Source organism: Corapipo altera, unplaced genomic scaffold (assembly GCF_003945725.1).
Source record: "Corapipo altera isolate COAL_440 unplaced genomic scaffold, ASM394572v1 175, whole genome shotgun sequence".
Lineage (NCBI taxonomy): Eukaryota > Metazoa > Chordata > Aves > Passeriformes > Pipridae > Corapipo > Corapipo altera.
The window spans coordinates 2,615,002-2,631,340 of NW_020884942.1; the positions used below are offsets into that span (position 1 = coordinate 2,615,002).

The following is a 16,339-nucleotide window of genomic DNA, read 5'->3' on the forward strand; positions in this document are numbered from 1 at the left end:
GCGGAGTGAGCCCTGGCTCTCCCGGAGTCTCGGGATCCCGAGCAGCGTCTCTTTGCCCCTCATGGGCAGCGGGGCACGGGGGCCCTGTGCCGCTGCAGCCCCGCTGAGGATGTGGGCACCCGACCTGTCGGGAACAGCAGGGCCCGGGAGGCGTTTGAAGCTTCTGGGCTGTACAGAACATACCAGCGCCCCTGTGCAGCTGTGGGATGATCTCTAGCCCCTGGGGAAGGAGTTGCCCCCTCTCCTGCGAGTGCACCACAGGCCTCCCCGCACGAGGTGAGAGGTTGAAGTTTGCCCAGAAGGTCACTGTGGGTAACGCTAATGCTTTTATTTTTCCTGTCAGTGAAGTAGAGAACATGTCTGGGATCAAGAGAGTGATCGCAGAGAAGGACCCCGACTATGAGGAGATCACCATCACACACCCCAACAAGCGGCACAAAGCAGCTGAACAGTCAGGTAGGAGCTGTGGAGTTGGAAACGCTGTGGATGTGCATGCTGTCCACAAACCTTCGGGAAAGGGCTGGGGCAGGAGCTAAGGGGCCAAAGGGCAGACATTGAGCAAGACAAGTAGTGATACCTCTGTGTAGCCAAATGAAGATGTGCTGTATGTGTAGTCATCCCTACCTGCTATCTGAACCATAAATAAAGTGTGAGGATGCAGCCTTTGGTGTCTGATAGCAGCTGAAGCACGAGCTCTCCAAGGTCCCAACCATGTGCTTTGGTTCCTGCTGCTTGCTGAAGTATTTGGCAGTGCACCTTCCCATGCTGAGTTGTGCTGCAGCCTGTATATCTGTTTTGCAGTTGAAGTCTGCTCTTGGAAGGATTGTTTATGTTTTGGGGGATGTGCAGGTTGCAGTACAGCCTGGGGAGGGGAAGAAAACCCTTGACCCTGCAGTACACAGGCTGACTCTTGGAAGATGACACGTTTGCAAGAGCAGGCAGATAAAATGGAAAGGAGCAGTGTAGAAGGGATAAGTTAGGGAGAAGGAAGGGGCCTTGAAACATGCAAGAGAGGAGGAAGAGGAACCTGACTCAAGGAGATGGGGACAAAGAAGTGTAGTGGAGAGAGTAGCTGGATGAGTAGGTTTGCATTTGGCACGATTAGATATGCTTTGGAAACCAGCCTGTTGGCAGAGTGCCTGGGACAGGTTGCAGTCCTCTCTGGGCAAATGAGAGTGGAGCTTCTTGCCCCGGGGACAGGGAGTAGGCCAGTGATTTTTGGCATAGCACAGCTAGTGAGAGGATCATGATGGGAAGAGCTGACGAACAGGGAGGTGAGAAAACCGAGGCTGGCTGTGGGATCTGAAGATGATCCAGGAATAGAGCAGGGTGCCGGAGCTGCCAGTTGGAGAGGGACAGACGATGGCTTCGTGGGTGATGTTTTGGAGGATGGTGTACAGCTGGTCAGATCTGAGGAGTCTGAACTCTGAAGTGAACGTGTTGCTGGTCAGGTCCTGTCTGCCACGTGGGGCAGGGGCCCTCACAGTGGGGCCCAGTGCAGCTGTACTGTGTGTGGCCGTGTCACCACTCCCAGCTGCCTGCCCTGTCTGGCTGCCAGAAGTCACCACCCTCTGTTCTGAAGTGTCCCAGGGACTGCAGATGGGATTTTAAATCTGCTTCTGAAGCAACTTCTTCAGAAAGTCTTGATAACGAGCAGGCAAAGTCTTAGGGCCCTGGAAAACTGTCCTTGCCAAAATGAACTTTCTGTTCCGGTGATTCCTCCAGATTAGCTTCTGTCTTCCTCTCATGGAAGATCTCCGACTTTCAATTCCTGAAGTATACAAATTTCACTAGCACAGTCTTAATGAGGGACTGTGGTTGACACAAGCTGGGCAAAATACGAAAATAAAGTGTTCTTAAAAGCCTAATATAACCACAAATCCTAAAGTGCTTTAATTGTCATAATGTTGGTGTGGCATGGCATCATGTCTCAGGGAAGAGATGGAGTTGTCCCCATCTGAACCATACATCTCATAACTTCATCTGTTTAGGTTTATTTTAAGTGTAGCCTTACATGTGAATTTCCTAGGCATGGCTGGAGGTAAATTATATCCCTCTGCTTTTTAATTTTGCCTTAGTCATACAGATTCCAATGTAATTCTGTTTTAATGTGGGCTTGAACTATTGCTGATCCTAGAATATATATGTGTATATATATAGGTATGTGGAAACAAGTAAAGATGTTTAGAATACCCCCATTGCATGTAGAGGTATCAGTTGCCTCATTTCTGTTGTAGGTACCTTATCAGACAGTACAGTTATGTATGCTGTCTGGAACATACCAGCAAGGTTTTGACTTGCTTTTGATTTCTTTACTCTTTCTATTGGGATATTAGAAACCTCTTCAAACAGATACATACCTCTTAGGAAAACATATGCTTGCTCTGAAGCTCAAGCCAAAGTCTTGGTGCTGTTGCATTCTATTCCATTTAGAAGCAATGTGAAAATTTTGCAGAGAAGCCCAAGCTGTTTCTCTGATCTGCTTTGCAGTGGAGTCACTGTATTTCTGGCACAAGCTGAGCACCTTTTCTGGGCTTTATTCTAGAAGTGTTAATTCTTGCTTTGCCAGATTCTTACTTAGAGCTTGATAAAAATAGTTCTTGTTTGAACCCCCTTGAGGGGTAATGGAGGTGACAAAGGAAGGTCAATATTAAAAGCTATGGTATGTGTAAAGCAAAAAGAACAGTTCTTCCTATGTATACATGTCCTAGAAAAATACAACAATGTGCCAATTTCATTCTTAGCCACTAATTTGCTGTTAGGTATTTGCACAGTTTGAAATCTTAAACTACATACTTTCCACTGAGGTCAGTAAACTCCTGCTGAAAGGCTAAATTTTTTTGACTGCTGTGCTGGAAGGGGATTTTGTAAGAGACAGACCAGCTTTTGATAATATAGTTTCCTTTGTGAGTAATAAATGGTTTGTAGGCACTCCAGAGGAGGCTGCACTTCGTGCCAGTGCTGAACATATAAAGCATGGGTTTGCCTCATTATTGCTGCGTGATGTGGTGTAAATTTCCTGGATGTGAATCTGGCCAAGGAGAGCAGAAGAACGTCCCTGGTGTTCCGCTCGTTCCTGCGCAATCGGAGCAGTAACTGCACTTGGCCGTAGCAGTTGGGAGTTTTCCTCTTACTGTTTACAGCTTCACTGAGACAGAAGTAAACAAACTGGTCCTGTTCTTCCTATTTTCTGCTATTTGTCATCTCAGACCTAAAGAGGGAAAAACAGCTCTCTACATAAGCCAGCTTTTAAGGATACATGTGTTTTTTGTTAAGGCAAATAACTTTCTTTTGCAGGAAAATGATCCTTCCCTTTTTCTGTGTGTGTGCTGAACTTATTATCCCTTCACTTCTCACTCCGTAGTGATCTCTGATCTTTCTGTGATCTTTCTGTTTTCAAATAGAGCCTCAAAAATAGAAGTGTAAATACTTCATTCTTCTTTATTTTCCATGTGTGGCCTCCTACAGCTCGAGATGTTACCGTGCAGAAGATTGAGACTATTATAAAAGAACAGTTTGCTGTCGAAATGAAGAGTAAAGAACATGAAATCGAAGTTATAGATCAGGTATAAAGGTTTTGTTCCTATCAATACCTAAGATGCTGGTGTATGGGGGTGTGGTGATGGCTGCAGTGGTTATTTTTCCTGTATGTTCCCTCTTCTTTTGGCAGCGCCTGATTGAAGCGAGAAGGATGATGGACAAGCTGCGTGCCTGTATTGTCGCCAACTATTACGCATCTGCCGGTCTCCTTAAAGCTGGAGAGGTAAAACTGACTCTGGGAACAATAAGACTAAGGGGGATTTTTTCAAAGAAAGGTGTAGAGTTCACTGGCTATTCAGCTGATATTTGTTTTTGAGATGTTATGTAACAAAATGGGGGAATGCAAACTGCAAGTGGGGTGCCAGTGGGAGAGGAGACCTGTGCACCACCAGCTGGGCCTCAGGAGCTTGGCAAAGAGGAGTCTTCAGGGAGCAGTTGGGAAGTCATTCAGCATCCCCTGGTTCTGGTTTCTAAAATACTCTGCTTTTTTTTTCATCGGTTTTTGCATGACAGCACCTTTCTTGTCAGACACTACACAGTTTGTCCTTGCAAAGCCCTGAAAAATGGGGAACGTGCCTTCCCATTCCACAGGAGGAGAGTGGAAGCAGATGGGTTTTGGAACTTATCAAGAAAGAAAAAAAAAAATCAAGATTTCAAGAGTTTTAGAGGGTTAGGCAGTGCCATGAAACCATCCTCCCTTTGACCTGGCAGCCAGTCTGTTGAAGGGCTGATGAACAGACTGATGGCAGCAGTAGAGCAGGATATAAATCAGGGAGATATTACAGGGAGATTAAAAATTCACAAGATTAAAAGAACCTCAAACTTTCTTAGTTAAACCCCAGTTCTGAGCACTCTGCCCTTAATGACTGCTAACTGTAGCATGTTCATGACTTGTGCAGGCTCCCAAATGCCATGTAGTTCTTTGCCAGTGTAGGTATTTCATTAGCATCTTTTCAATTCAGGGAGTTGATCTGATTTCCAGTAAAGATGTGAGTTGATTTTTGGAAGTTGCAGATGGGTGCTGCAAACATGAGTTTCACTGTAGTCCCGTAAGAATTTCTCTTCCAGGCAATAGCTCTCACTGCTGATCCTGGTTTCCCTATTGTGATTTCCACAGGGCTTGGAGTGGGGTAAAAAGAAAAAAGTTCAGCTTGTTTTTCTCTCAATGAACTTGAGTTGAGCAACAGGCATTGGAAAAAGTTGTGGAAGCATTGGGAGGCTTGGAGATCCCTCTGCCCCCCTTGATTTTTGTCTGGGCAGCTGAAGAATGTGAGCTAAGTTCTGATCTTTGAAAGTGCCATTATCCAATGCCATCATGTGTCTACAAGAGCTGTACTGTCCCTTGTTCTGCCATGCAGGGTGTTTGTTTTTTTCCCTGCTGAATTTCACACTTGCTAGAAATAACACATTTTGTAATTGTTTTGAAGTATTCACAAAACTTACTGGCACCTCCTAGCTTTATTTAGTTTTCCAAGTAGTATTTAGGATATTATGGCTACAATAGCTGTGTCTTCAATTGCATTTTTAATTTTTTCTGAAAGTCCTGATTCGCATGCAGGCTAAATCAATTCTTTCTCATTTTGAAATTGTTGCTGGTTTCAGTTTTCTTTGTTGTCTCTTTTTAATTGTGGCTCGTGTATGTTTGACTCAGCAGGGAATGATTGTCTTGTTTCTCCTACTGGAAGAATGGGAGTCTTTGTACTTTCATTCAGAACTTCTAGGAAGATGATTTGCAAATTCCTGACCTGTTCTCATAAATAAAAACAGTTCTGGAACCCAGTGCTGCTGAGTTTTGAGGCTTATGAGGACTCATGATTACAGTTTATTATGTTTTCCCACATATTACTGAACAAGGTGTTGGTCACTTTACTTGACAAGAGGTAAAGCAAAAGAAGAGGGTCTTGGTAGTGGTTTGGTTTGGGTTTGGGGGTTGTTTTGGACGTGTGTCCCTACGATTGGATGTATGGATATAACTCTCATAAGCAGGTAACTGAGAGTTGCTAATTGCTTCACTTGTGTGTGTAAGGGACAGTTGGAAAGAGTGTTTTCAAATGATCCTTTAAAAGCCAAGATGGGACAATGTTTAACTCCACTCCTGCTACCACCTCTTGAAGGCAGTTCTGCTGCTCCATAGTGGTGCTGATGTCTATCCCCATGCAACCCCCTCCATTGTGTTGGCAGAATTTTGGATCAGGGAATTCACATGGATGAAAAATAAACCTGCAAAGGAAAAGGAAAAAAAAAAAGAACAAAACCAATAATAAACAAAACAACAAATAAATCCCAAGTTAGTTTCTTAATTTGTTTTCCTTTGTGACCTGCCTCCTCCCCATGAATAATTGTGCCAGCTTGGCTGATCCAGGTGGTTTGGGCAGGGAAGAAACCTCTTTCAGCTGGTACTGCCTATCAGAAAAGCTGTCTGTGCCACTCTGGTGTGTCTGTGGCTTCAGGAGCTGGAGCAAGGCTGTCTGTCTGACAGAGGAGGGTTTTCATTAAACCAAGGTGACAGGGAGGACTGGTGGCTGGGTCAAGTTGACTGAGGGACACTTGCTTTGAGTGATGGGTGTTTTCCTTCTACTTCTGAGGTTAAAAGCAAATTCAGGAATTAAAAAAAGGGTCTTTGTCATACTAAGGAAGAAAAATAAAGAGATGTAAACACTTGCCCACCCTGTCCTCACCCTTGCAGGTTTAGGAGGATCTAAGATTAGCTCTAAGATGTCCATTTTGAGGAAAGTTTGCAAGCTTGTCTAAGCACATTATTATTTATCCTCTGTTAAGCCTTGGGAGCAGGCAGGGTGCTAATATGTGTAGCTTGCCTCACAGGTTTTGACAAGACGGCCAGTGAGTATCAAAGCTATAGAACCTGATGCACTTAGTACCCTGATTGCCTGCAAGAGCTGGGCAGCTGTGGCCTTCCTGTGTGTGGAGGGAGAGTGTAGGTGTCTGCATGGGAAGAGATGATGTTACTTACAAAGAGGCATTGTAGGTATTTGAGTAGGCTGCAGTCTTCCTTTCCAAAACCTGATGGGTTTCTGAGATCAAAAGGCCTAAGGGAACAGATTCAATTTGTGGTGCTGTTTGTGTAGAACCATTTTAAGCTTTTATCTTCTGCAGCATATGTTTTTCCTGCAGGGCAGCTGATTAAATATTTGATCTTTCTTCATACATTGACTTTTTCTTTTCTGGTGCAGCTCCTTTTTTATCTGGGCTGCAGGGGTATAGTGACCAGATCTGCCTCCTTCCTGCAGGGCACCAGGTCATGTGATGCGACAATTCTTAATCACCCTTCAATCAAGAAATTCTTGGAATCGCCCTCGAGATCCTCATCTCCAGCTAACCAGGGCTCAGACACTCCCTCTGCCAACCACTCCGAGAGCGACTCGCTCTCTCAGCACAATGACTTTCTCCTGGACAAAGACAATGGCAACTTGGACGCAGAGGAGCGGCTGACAAACAGCCTGGACCAGAGACAGAGCAGAAATGCTGGCCGGGTAAAGTAAAACTCGAGTGGTGGTCGAGTTGTTGGAGGTGTGTGCTCTGTGGACTCGGTGCTGGCACCAGGAGCTCTTCATGTTTTCACCCACCTTGCTGAAGATCTGTTTCTTGCCCTCTCCAACCACTTGCTCCCACTCCCTCAGCCTGGCTTTGCTGTAAGGCCACCTGAAGTGTCTGTGACGTGGGTAACTCCTCTTAACTCAGCCCTGCCCAGCAGTGAGCTCAGCAGGCCACAGGGAGAGTGATGGCAGCACAGCTCTGCTGCTGTCTGGTCGTAGCCTCTGGGCTAGGAGGTGCTTCAGAGCCTGAGCAGAGGGCTTTGCTGTATGGATGGAAGTCAGGTCAGGAGGGCAGAGCCTGGAGAGAAGAGCAAGATGTGTTTTTAGGAAGTAGTGCCTGACCCTGGGTGCCGATGGGGACTGCAAGAGCAGTTGATCCAGTGGAGGGGTTTGGCCTCCTCAGCAACCTGTAGTGAAAACAGTAACACCAGTGGAGTAGCTCGCCCTGGGAGTGTGAGCTGGTAGAGCTTGGGTGCATAGTTTGAGTTGGTTTTCTCTTTAGGGTGCTGCTTGCTGTTTTGCATCTTAGTATCTCTGTTTGCTCAACTGTTCCAGACTGACCCAGGTTAAACATACCTTCTGTTGTTTTTCCCTTGTGCTCTTTTCTGGGTTATTTTTGACCTGGATCCATTCCCTTTATGGCTCACCGTGCAGCCACACAGATGCTTCACCTGTTGACTGCAGGTAGCTCCACAGAGGAGGCTCACTCACTGTCTGCAGGTGAAATGTGCCTTAGTAGGTGAGGTGAAACTCTTCCATTTCCTTTCCTCATTTAAGCAGTCAGGCCTGAGATGAGTACAGCCCCTAACCCAAGGGATGGGTATATCTCAGTGAATATGGCTGCATTCTGCAGGTGAGCAAGTTGTAGTAATACATGGCAGAAAGGGGAATGATTCTGCCTCCACTGAACAGTGTGACACCACTGATAACAGGGCTGCAGTTTGCTGAAACCCTGCTTGGGGTCTGTGCCAGAAGGCAGATACACCCTATGGGATGTGGACCCACCTACATCGTAAACCACCAGAGCAACAGAACTTGTTTCTTGCACTGAGGGCATTGATGGAGCAGCTCCATTGCTTGGGTGTAGCACGTTGGTACATCTTTGACCTGCAGCCTGTGGCCCAGAGGTGACTGAGGGAGTGTTAAGGAGCAGGAGCCATCCCAGCCTTCCATGGCTTCTTGCTCCACTTTGGGGCATGACTGACTTGACAGAGGAGAGCTAATGGTTCCTAGTGAATCCACTGCTCCCCATGCTGACCCTCGTCTGGGGAGAGCTCAGTGGAGTGTGCTCCAGGAAGCTGCAGCTCCAGCTCTGTTGGTCACTAGAGGATGGCAGTCCCTTATTCTCCAGACATCTGCTTTATCCAAGAGTTGTAGAAAAGCCTCTTGTTCCCATGCAAACAGCAGTTCCATTTGTGTTGGCACTGTAGGTGGTCATATCATTGTCATATCAGGGAGTCTTGGCCTTGGCCCCAGTAATAGCTGGGGTTGTGTTACAGGGTTGCTGGTTGTATTGTGCCCCAAGGATTGTGGTGGATTTGCAGGTTCACCTGGATATCAGTGACATGGTGTGGCTGCTGCTGTCCCTGCTGAGTTGGAGTTGAATTGCTGTCTCAAGCCCAGCCTTGACTCTTCACCATGAAGCAACACCAGAGTCCCTCAAAGCAGCAGTCTGGGAAGGAGAAAGATTTAGATTTTCAGCACCCACCTGTGGGAGATTGACCTTTTTTTTTCTGATTAGTGACCAACATGATGCCATTCTAGCAGTGCCTGTTTCTGTCAGATAGTGCAGTGGTAGTGCTTTTGAAAGCCAAGCTGAAATCATGGCTCAGATCCATGTGATGTCGCACAATGTCTGCTCAGTCAAGCTGTGCCATGCGCTCCTGGCTGGGTAGGATAGCACTGTTCCATGCCTGAGTTGCTTAAACGTGTCTGGATAGCAATTCAAATATTTTTAGGGATCATTTGTTGTTGGTGTTTCATTTATGCAGGTCTGTTGTTGTTTTTTTTTTTAACAGCACCTTACATTTCTAGCACCAAACAAAATGATGTTTAAGAGGAATGTTTGGGTTTTTGTTTGCCTTTTTTTCTTCCCCTACCCTCAGGACAGTTCGGGTGTTTCAAGCTCTCAAAAACCAGGACAACGAAATGCCGGACTGTCAAATGATGAAACTTCACGGCTTTATGTGAAGAAAACGATTGTGGTTGGCAACGTTTCCAAGTTAGTATCCAGAGCCTGAGGGATGGTCCTTTGTTTCAGGATTAAATGGAATAGGAGGTTAAAATTAGGAGGCAAATAAAATTGCTAGGCTGTCACAACATAAGGTGTTGCCCTTGAATAATCACTGTAGCCAAGGCAGCTCTCCTCAGGTGTCTGCTTGAGGTTTGTTGTTTTTTTTTTTTCTGTGAGAGGATCAGGTGTTTTAGTAGTTGTTTTATTTATATATGTATATATAGGGAGGTTTTAAGATCTGTTTCTCTCAAGGGAAGTATTTCAGCCTTTTTTGATCAGTTAGAAGTCTGAAGCTTTCCCATGAAAATTTGGAAAAGCAAGTTGTCCTAATTCAGTGTGTTGATTAATTGAATTAGTTGGTTAATTCAGTGTGTCCCTAGAGATAGTGTGGGAGTTTTATTAAACAGAAAAAAAACCTCCAATGCACCAAATGACTAGAATGAGGAAAATTGTGACAGCCCAGAATAATCTGAATAAATTAATTTTTACGGAATTTATTTATATATTTTTTAAAATTGCCAGGTAAATATACATAACTTTTGAACTTTGAGGAAATTAGTGAAGAAAGACATTAATTTTAGGAAACTATGGACAATTCCAGGTTTTAACTCTCCACCCTGGCGCTACTCAAGTCAGTCTTTTGCATAGAAAGTATCAGGCATTTGCTGACAAAGCCTAGTCTTAGACTTGCATCTTGAAAATCTACCTAAGGCTGTACCCAGAACTAAGTGTTGACTCCGAGGTTTCTTAAAAATTCCTGTATTGACTCTGAAGTTTCTTAAAAATTCCTAAGAATAATTGTTTTTATTGTATAAATTGTATTTATGATAGCAGAGTTGTTGATGTGTTCTGGTGTGGTTTTGCTTGTGATATCTCAGAATAGGATGGGAAAAGGAATCTGGCTGTGGTAGAATGTTAAAATTAAGTCTTCCCAATTAAGAGCCAAATGTTTAAATAGGTGAATTTCATATGGCCATTGTGCATTAAAACAGAGTAAATGTGTTAGAAGAGTAGAGTAGATTTTGGGACCTGTATCTGCTCCTGGATGAACTGTCAGAGTGAGGACGAACAAGCGAACTGTATGGGGGCAAGGTTCCCACAGGCATTTTACCATCCCCAGGTTTTTTGCCTAAACTTTCCTGAAATGCTTTTTGCAGTATTTTTCTATTTGAGATTTTTATCTTGTGTTTGTTTTTTTACTTTCTTTGCCAGGTACATTCCCCCTGACAAGAGAGAGGAGAATGATCAGTCAACCCATAAATGGATGGTGTACGTCCGAGGCTCTCGGAGAGAACCCAGCATAAATCATTTTGTCAAGAAAGTTTGGTTCTTCCTCCATCCCAGTTACAAACCTAACGACCTGGTAGAAGTGAGGTAAAAAGGAATTATTCCAGTCACTATTCCAGTCTTTATGCTTGCCTGGCTTAGTGCCAAGTTTCTTGGAAAGTTAGCAACTTCTTTTCCTGGTTTAGTATTCCATGTCTGTATTTAACCTCTGGCTTGACTTGGCTTACTGCAACGTAGTACATTTTATGTAGAAAATGTGCCAAACATGTTCAATATTGTTTGTTTGTTTTGTTTTAATTTCGTTCTGAGAAAAATCATTCAGTTGTTGCATTTCATGTTATTCATGTGGGTTTGTGCATCCTGGCCTGTATCAGGAACAGTGTGGCAGCAGGACCAGGGCAGTGATTGTCCCCCTGGACTCAGCACTGGTGAGGCCACCCCTGGAGTGCTGTGTCCAGTTCTGGGCCCCTCAGCTCAGGAAGGACATTGAGGGGCTGGAGCAGGTCCAGAGGAGAGCAACGGGGCTGGGGAAGGGACTGGAGCACAAGTACTGTGAGGAGAGGCTGAGGGAGCTGGGGTTGTTTAGCTGGAGAAGAGGAGGCTCAGAGGAGACCTCATCGCTCTCTACAGCTCCCTGACAGGAGGGGGGAGCCGGGTGGAGGTTGATCTCTTCTCCCAGGCAACCAGCAGTAGGACAAGAGGGCTGGGTCTCCAGCTGTGCCAGGGGAGGTTTAGGTTAGATACTAGGAAGAAATTTTTTACAGAGAGAGTAATCAGCCATTGGAATGGGCTGCCCAGGGAAGTGGGGGATTCTCCATCCCTGGAGGTTTTTAAGATGAGACTGAATGTGGCATCAGTGCCATGGGCTGGGACCCACGGCAGGGTTGGATCAAGGGTTGGACTTGATCTCAGAGGTCTTTTCCAACCCAGCTGATTCTATGATTCTATGATAGCAGGATGTAGCAAACTTCTTTGTGTTTCTTGTGTAACCAAATTACACTTGACTGCTGTCTTTTTGTGCTTTTTTTCTCAGTTTCCGGTATCTGATGTCAGTGCTGTTTGTCTTCTGGTTTAATCCCATCTAGTTAATTGATTTCTGGTGTCAGAGTCCCAGTCATCTTAGTGAACATTAATGTTCTGGACTAAAAACAGCCTGTAAACCTCTCCCATTTTACTTTGTTGCAAAACTACATTTGGGATTTACAATAACAAGCTGAAATACAAAGTAACAGGAAATGTTACAGATAAATACACACCTCTTTTTCAGCTTGGAAAATGACAGTGGTTAATTTTTCCTTGTTGTCTGTATGTTGTTCTCTGGGTGTTATATGAAGCACATGTCTTCTCTCTGCTCGATAGGGAACAGAAAGAAGTGATTGCAAAATGCTGCACTGAAAGCTCACCTTGCAGCTGTGTCCTAGGAGCTGGCTTGGGGTTTCTTGAAGAGAATATTTTTCATTTGACATATGACATAACACAGCCTTTTTTTCTTTTCAAAATAAGACACTTGTTTCCTATGTCTGTCATCCAACAGCTTTTTATCATTTTCTTCCCTGTCCCCTTGTGTAAAGTTAAAGTATGTTTTCAGCTAGTTTCCAAAGCCATAAAATTTTCATTGCTGTGATTGCATTCTCTTTGTGGCGAATAGCAGGCCTGAAGATAGCTTTAGTTGTCTGCAAGAAAATCAGGCTTGGGCTTTCTGAAAAAGAGGGAGATGAAATCTATACCACTCCTGCATCAAAATGTAATCACTATTTGTTTCCAGAGAACCTCCATTTCACCTGACCAGGAGAGGCTGGGGAGAATTTCCAGTGAGAGTACAGATACACTTCAAGGATAGCCAGAACAAGAGGATTGATATCATACACAATTTGAAGGTATTTGAACAAAATACTTTAGAGAAAGGTGTTTAAATGAGCTGTCCTGCATAACCTGAAAGAGGCTCCGCTTGTGTGTGTGTTTCTGCCTCTTTGTGTTGTGTGTATGTCCTGCTGATTATTTTCACAATGAACAGTTGAGCTGGAGAATCAAAAAAGATCCAGGAAAGCCTCTTACCTTGGCTGTATTGGATTCAATGCAGTAGCCAGGGAACCCAGCCTTGCAGCAGCTGGACTCGATTCTGCTCAGAGCAGCAAAGCATTTACCTGCTTTTTTTTCCCTACAGTTTGAGATTTTTATCCTGCTCTCACTGACTGAAACCTGACAAGGCTGCAGGGCTGTCTTTCTGTTGGTAAAGTGACCGCTGTGTCTGTTCTGTTCCTTCAGCACTTGCACATATCAGCTAGTGATTATCCCTGTTAGAGTGGGCAGGGAGGGCTGAGATTCCCCATTTGGTCTGTGCTCCTTTTGAAAAGAGCTTTCTTTTCCGACCCACTCACTCCTGCAGCACTCAGTAGGATTTATACTATGCAGCAGTCCTGGAAAACTAGGCCATTGCTCTTGTTTTCCTTTTAATTAGTAGTCCCTGGCATTAGCAGACTTAAGTCCTGAGCTGGTTTAGTCTCCTGTTTCTTTGAGCAGCATTAGTTTTATTTAAACTCTGCCTCCATTAATGCATTTCATGCTAATGTAGATACCTCGTTGCAACCCCAAATATAGATAGTAGAGGAGATTGAAAATATTCCCCTGCAACTTAATGACATGTAATGCAGATGATGAGTAAAATATATTTGGGGAGATATAACCTGGGGAGAAATTGGTAACACTGTGATGGGCAGTGAAGGAGGCCCAGCCTACAGAAGAAAACTGAGACAGTCCTTGGCCCACAAGAGCTCAGATCAGCAAACCTTTGCTGTTCATGCTGAGCCTGTGGCTGCTGTGAGTGAGCATGGATGAGCTGAGCCCTTGTTTATGGCTGGCAGCCTGTCAAACCCAGCTTCTCTCTGTAGGTATCTTAACAGATGCCTCTGGGATGTTATGCCTCTTTATCAGCTGATACTCAGTGTGAACAGTTATTTAATCAAAACCTATAAACATAGCCTTTGTGCTGGTCGGTTTAAATCTCTGAGTTTTTCTCATTATTTTTTCATTATATTGAGATGAGGAATGAAAAAGGGCACTGCTTGAGGACTTCTCTCAGACTGAAATAATATTTCCTCAGCATTCTCATTTCCTTCAGCTTTTTTGCTCCTTCCTATTTTAGTGTGGGCTTTGGGTCATGGTTGACTTTTTTTGCAGAAGAGGCACACTTAACACATCCTGACCCTGTGGCCTCAAGAAGTTGGATGTGCTGCTGTTCAACTTGCACAGTTTGAACTCCTTTCAGACAATTTGTGTTGTAAATTCTACATAATATATTGCTTTGTCCTGGTTAATATATTGTATTGTTTTACCCAGCTGGACAGGACCTACACGGGCCTGCAGACACTTGGCGCAGAAACGGTGAGTCAGAGGGTCATGGGCTGGAGGTTGTGCTTTGAGTGCCTGAAGGATGTTTAGAAAGAAAAGACACATAGGGCTAAGCACAGGAGTCAGACCCATTTGATTTTGCAGTTTCCAGAATGTAGATTTTGCTCTCTTGTTGGATGAAATGATTGTGACACCTTGTCACTACTCATGACAACAATAATGTTTTCCCCTTCCTGGTTCAGGGGAGACTCTTTCAGCTCTTCTTTCAGAAAGAACTTAGTACTACAGTTTTAATTTTTAGTTCTTTTTGAAGCTTTTGGTACTAAATGTTATGATTTGCATTCTAATGTGCTGCAGAGCTCGCACGTAAAGAGTTTAAGTTAAAGGGATCACCCAACTATCCTGCTGAAATTTTGCAGTATACTAAGTACTTCTAAGTTTCTCTGTCTGACAGGACTCAGTACCTTAATGGAAAATGGACTCTTAAAATAAATAAATGAATTAATAACCCATAGTTTGCTATATTCCCAAAGTTGTCTTGATATTGTTCTCCCCTTGTTGTACTGTAGTAAATGGAAACTTTTGTGGTGAAATCGCATTACTTCAGCTTTTCAGTCTGTGGAGAAAACATTAATGTGACATGTCTACTGTGATTAAAGAACACTTCTGAAGAGTAGATCATGTGGTGTGTTTCTCAAGGCCTTATCAAAAAAGCCAGAAAAGGCAAGCTGCAGTTTTATGCCTGCCCCTACAGGGGTATGCAGCCCTTTCCTTAGTGGGATGCTTGGAGCTGGGCTCTAATCAGTGTTCACTATTCAGATTTCCCCATGGACTGCGAGGTGTGCTGTTTTACTCTGAGGATTAAACGCTGCAAGATTTTTGTCTTAGCTCAGGTGCTGCTGGACCTTTGGGAACTGTCCCTGAAATGAATGGAAATGTAATGCAGAGATGGGGGAAAGAAAAAGAGAAATAAAAAGGCATAGTTGTTTTCACTTTTTATATCTTTGCCTAGCCACCAAATACTAATGTCTTTTCTCCTGTTTTTGGAAGGTAGTGGATGTGGAGCTACACAGACATTCCCTTGGTGAGGGGTATCTCTTCTCCCAGTCTTCAGAATCTGAACTTTCTGATGTTCCTACATCTTTATCACTACCATTGAGTATTCCAGCACCAGTCAAAGCTTCCTCACCAATTAAACAGCTGCGAGACTCCAGCCCAGATGCTTCTGTGGACAAAGGTAAAGCAAATGGGTGTCAGTGAAGTGTGAGTTCTTGGAACTTCAGCTCTTCTGGATCTCTTCTTGCTCTTATGCCTTAAAGCTTGCTGGTGCTACCTGCTCCTTGCTCACCCCAGATGAACATTTCCTCAGTGTGCTCTGGAATATAATTCAGAAATTGTTACAGATTATTTGAGATTTGGGGTTTGTTGTTTGTGTTTTTTTTAATCTGAGACTTGTTGTACGGGCTCTCTTTTGCTAAAATTAGTGAATATGGAGCAACAGCAGATGCACTTGGGAATAAGGTAGTTGAATAGCACTTTTTTTTCTTGGCAGACTGTTTTTAGAGAGGTTTTTAGATTTCTGAATGTCTTGGAGACATGTAAGGAATTGGTCTAGTAGTGTGTTCAATTATATGTGTTGGTGCCTAACATGAGATGACTGTGGGGGCAACAAAAATCCTTACATAGTTGTAGTTACTTTAGTGTTGAAGAAAGGGAAAAAGAATGTTGTGTCTTTGGGGGATAATGGCATCTCTGCATGTCAGGATCTCATTCTCACCTTCATATGTAAGATCAGGAAATGCAGTGCCCATTGTGGTGGGGCTGATGGCTTAGGATCCTTTGGATTGACTGAAACAACCTGGTGCTGGCCCTGTGGGCACACTGCTGTGATTTGTAGTTTGTGTGAAGCAGGAAAAGGTGGACCTCTGTTGGCATTTAGCTTTATTTTCTGAAGCACGTGGTGTCAGAGCTTGCGTGACAGACCTTGGTTACCAGGACTGAGAAACGAGAGTATCTGTTACAGTTTGCACTCCTTAGTTTCAGAAACTTTATATTTCAAAATACAGGCAGATGCAGCATGGTCTGATGCTTTTATTGATTTATCCCAACATTCCTGTACTCAAGGAATGGCTGTGAGCTGGTACCTTGCATGGTGTATTTCCTGGTAGGTGCCGTGATGCCACTGGTGGTGTTTGAGTTCAACAAGAAGAATGTCTGTTGTTTAAATATGTGGTTTTTTTCTTGTGGCCAAAAAAAGGGCAAACACAACTAAATTTTAAATGCACAGGGTTTTTATTCAAGCAGGAATATTTGCAGTACCTTTAGGTGAGCAGTGCAACAGCCAACACGAAGGAAGGAGAGTTGCCTCCTCCTTACA

The 16,339-nt window shown here is 44.0% G+C and overlaps 1 protein-coding gene across 8 annotated transcripts in view; it reads left to right on the plus strand.

Moving 5' to 3' along the window:
- The first annotated feature begins 315 nt into the window (after window positions 1-315).
- Window positions 316-16,339, plus strand: part of YEATS2 (YEATS domain containing 2) — a 68,510-nt gene continuing 52,486 nt past the window's right edge. For all 8 annotated transcript variants that reach the window (XR_003530706.1, XM_027661996.1, XM_027661995.1 and 5 more), the window contains exons 1-9: window positions 316-456; window positions 3,469-3,566; window positions 3,671-3,763; window positions 6,789-7,031; window positions 9,200-9,315; window positions 10,540-10,701; window positions 12,380-12,491; window positions 13,951-13,995; window positions 15,013-15,199. Coding sequence is in view for 7 of the 8 variants with exons in the window: in XM_027661996.1 (XP_027517797.1) it covers window positions 357-456; window positions 3,469-3,566; window positions 3,671-3,763; window positions 6,789-7,031; window positions 9,200-9,315; window positions 10,540-10,701; window positions 12,380-12,491; window positions 13,951-13,995; window positions 15,013-15,199 (1,156 nt within the window). In the remaining variant the exon portion in view is untranslated. The remainder of the gene's footprint in view (window positions 457-3,468; window positions 3,567-3,670; window positions 3,764-6,788; window positions 7,032-9,199; window positions 9,316-10,539; window positions 10,702-12,379; window positions 12,492-13,950; window positions 13,996-15,012; window positions 15,200-16,339) is intronic.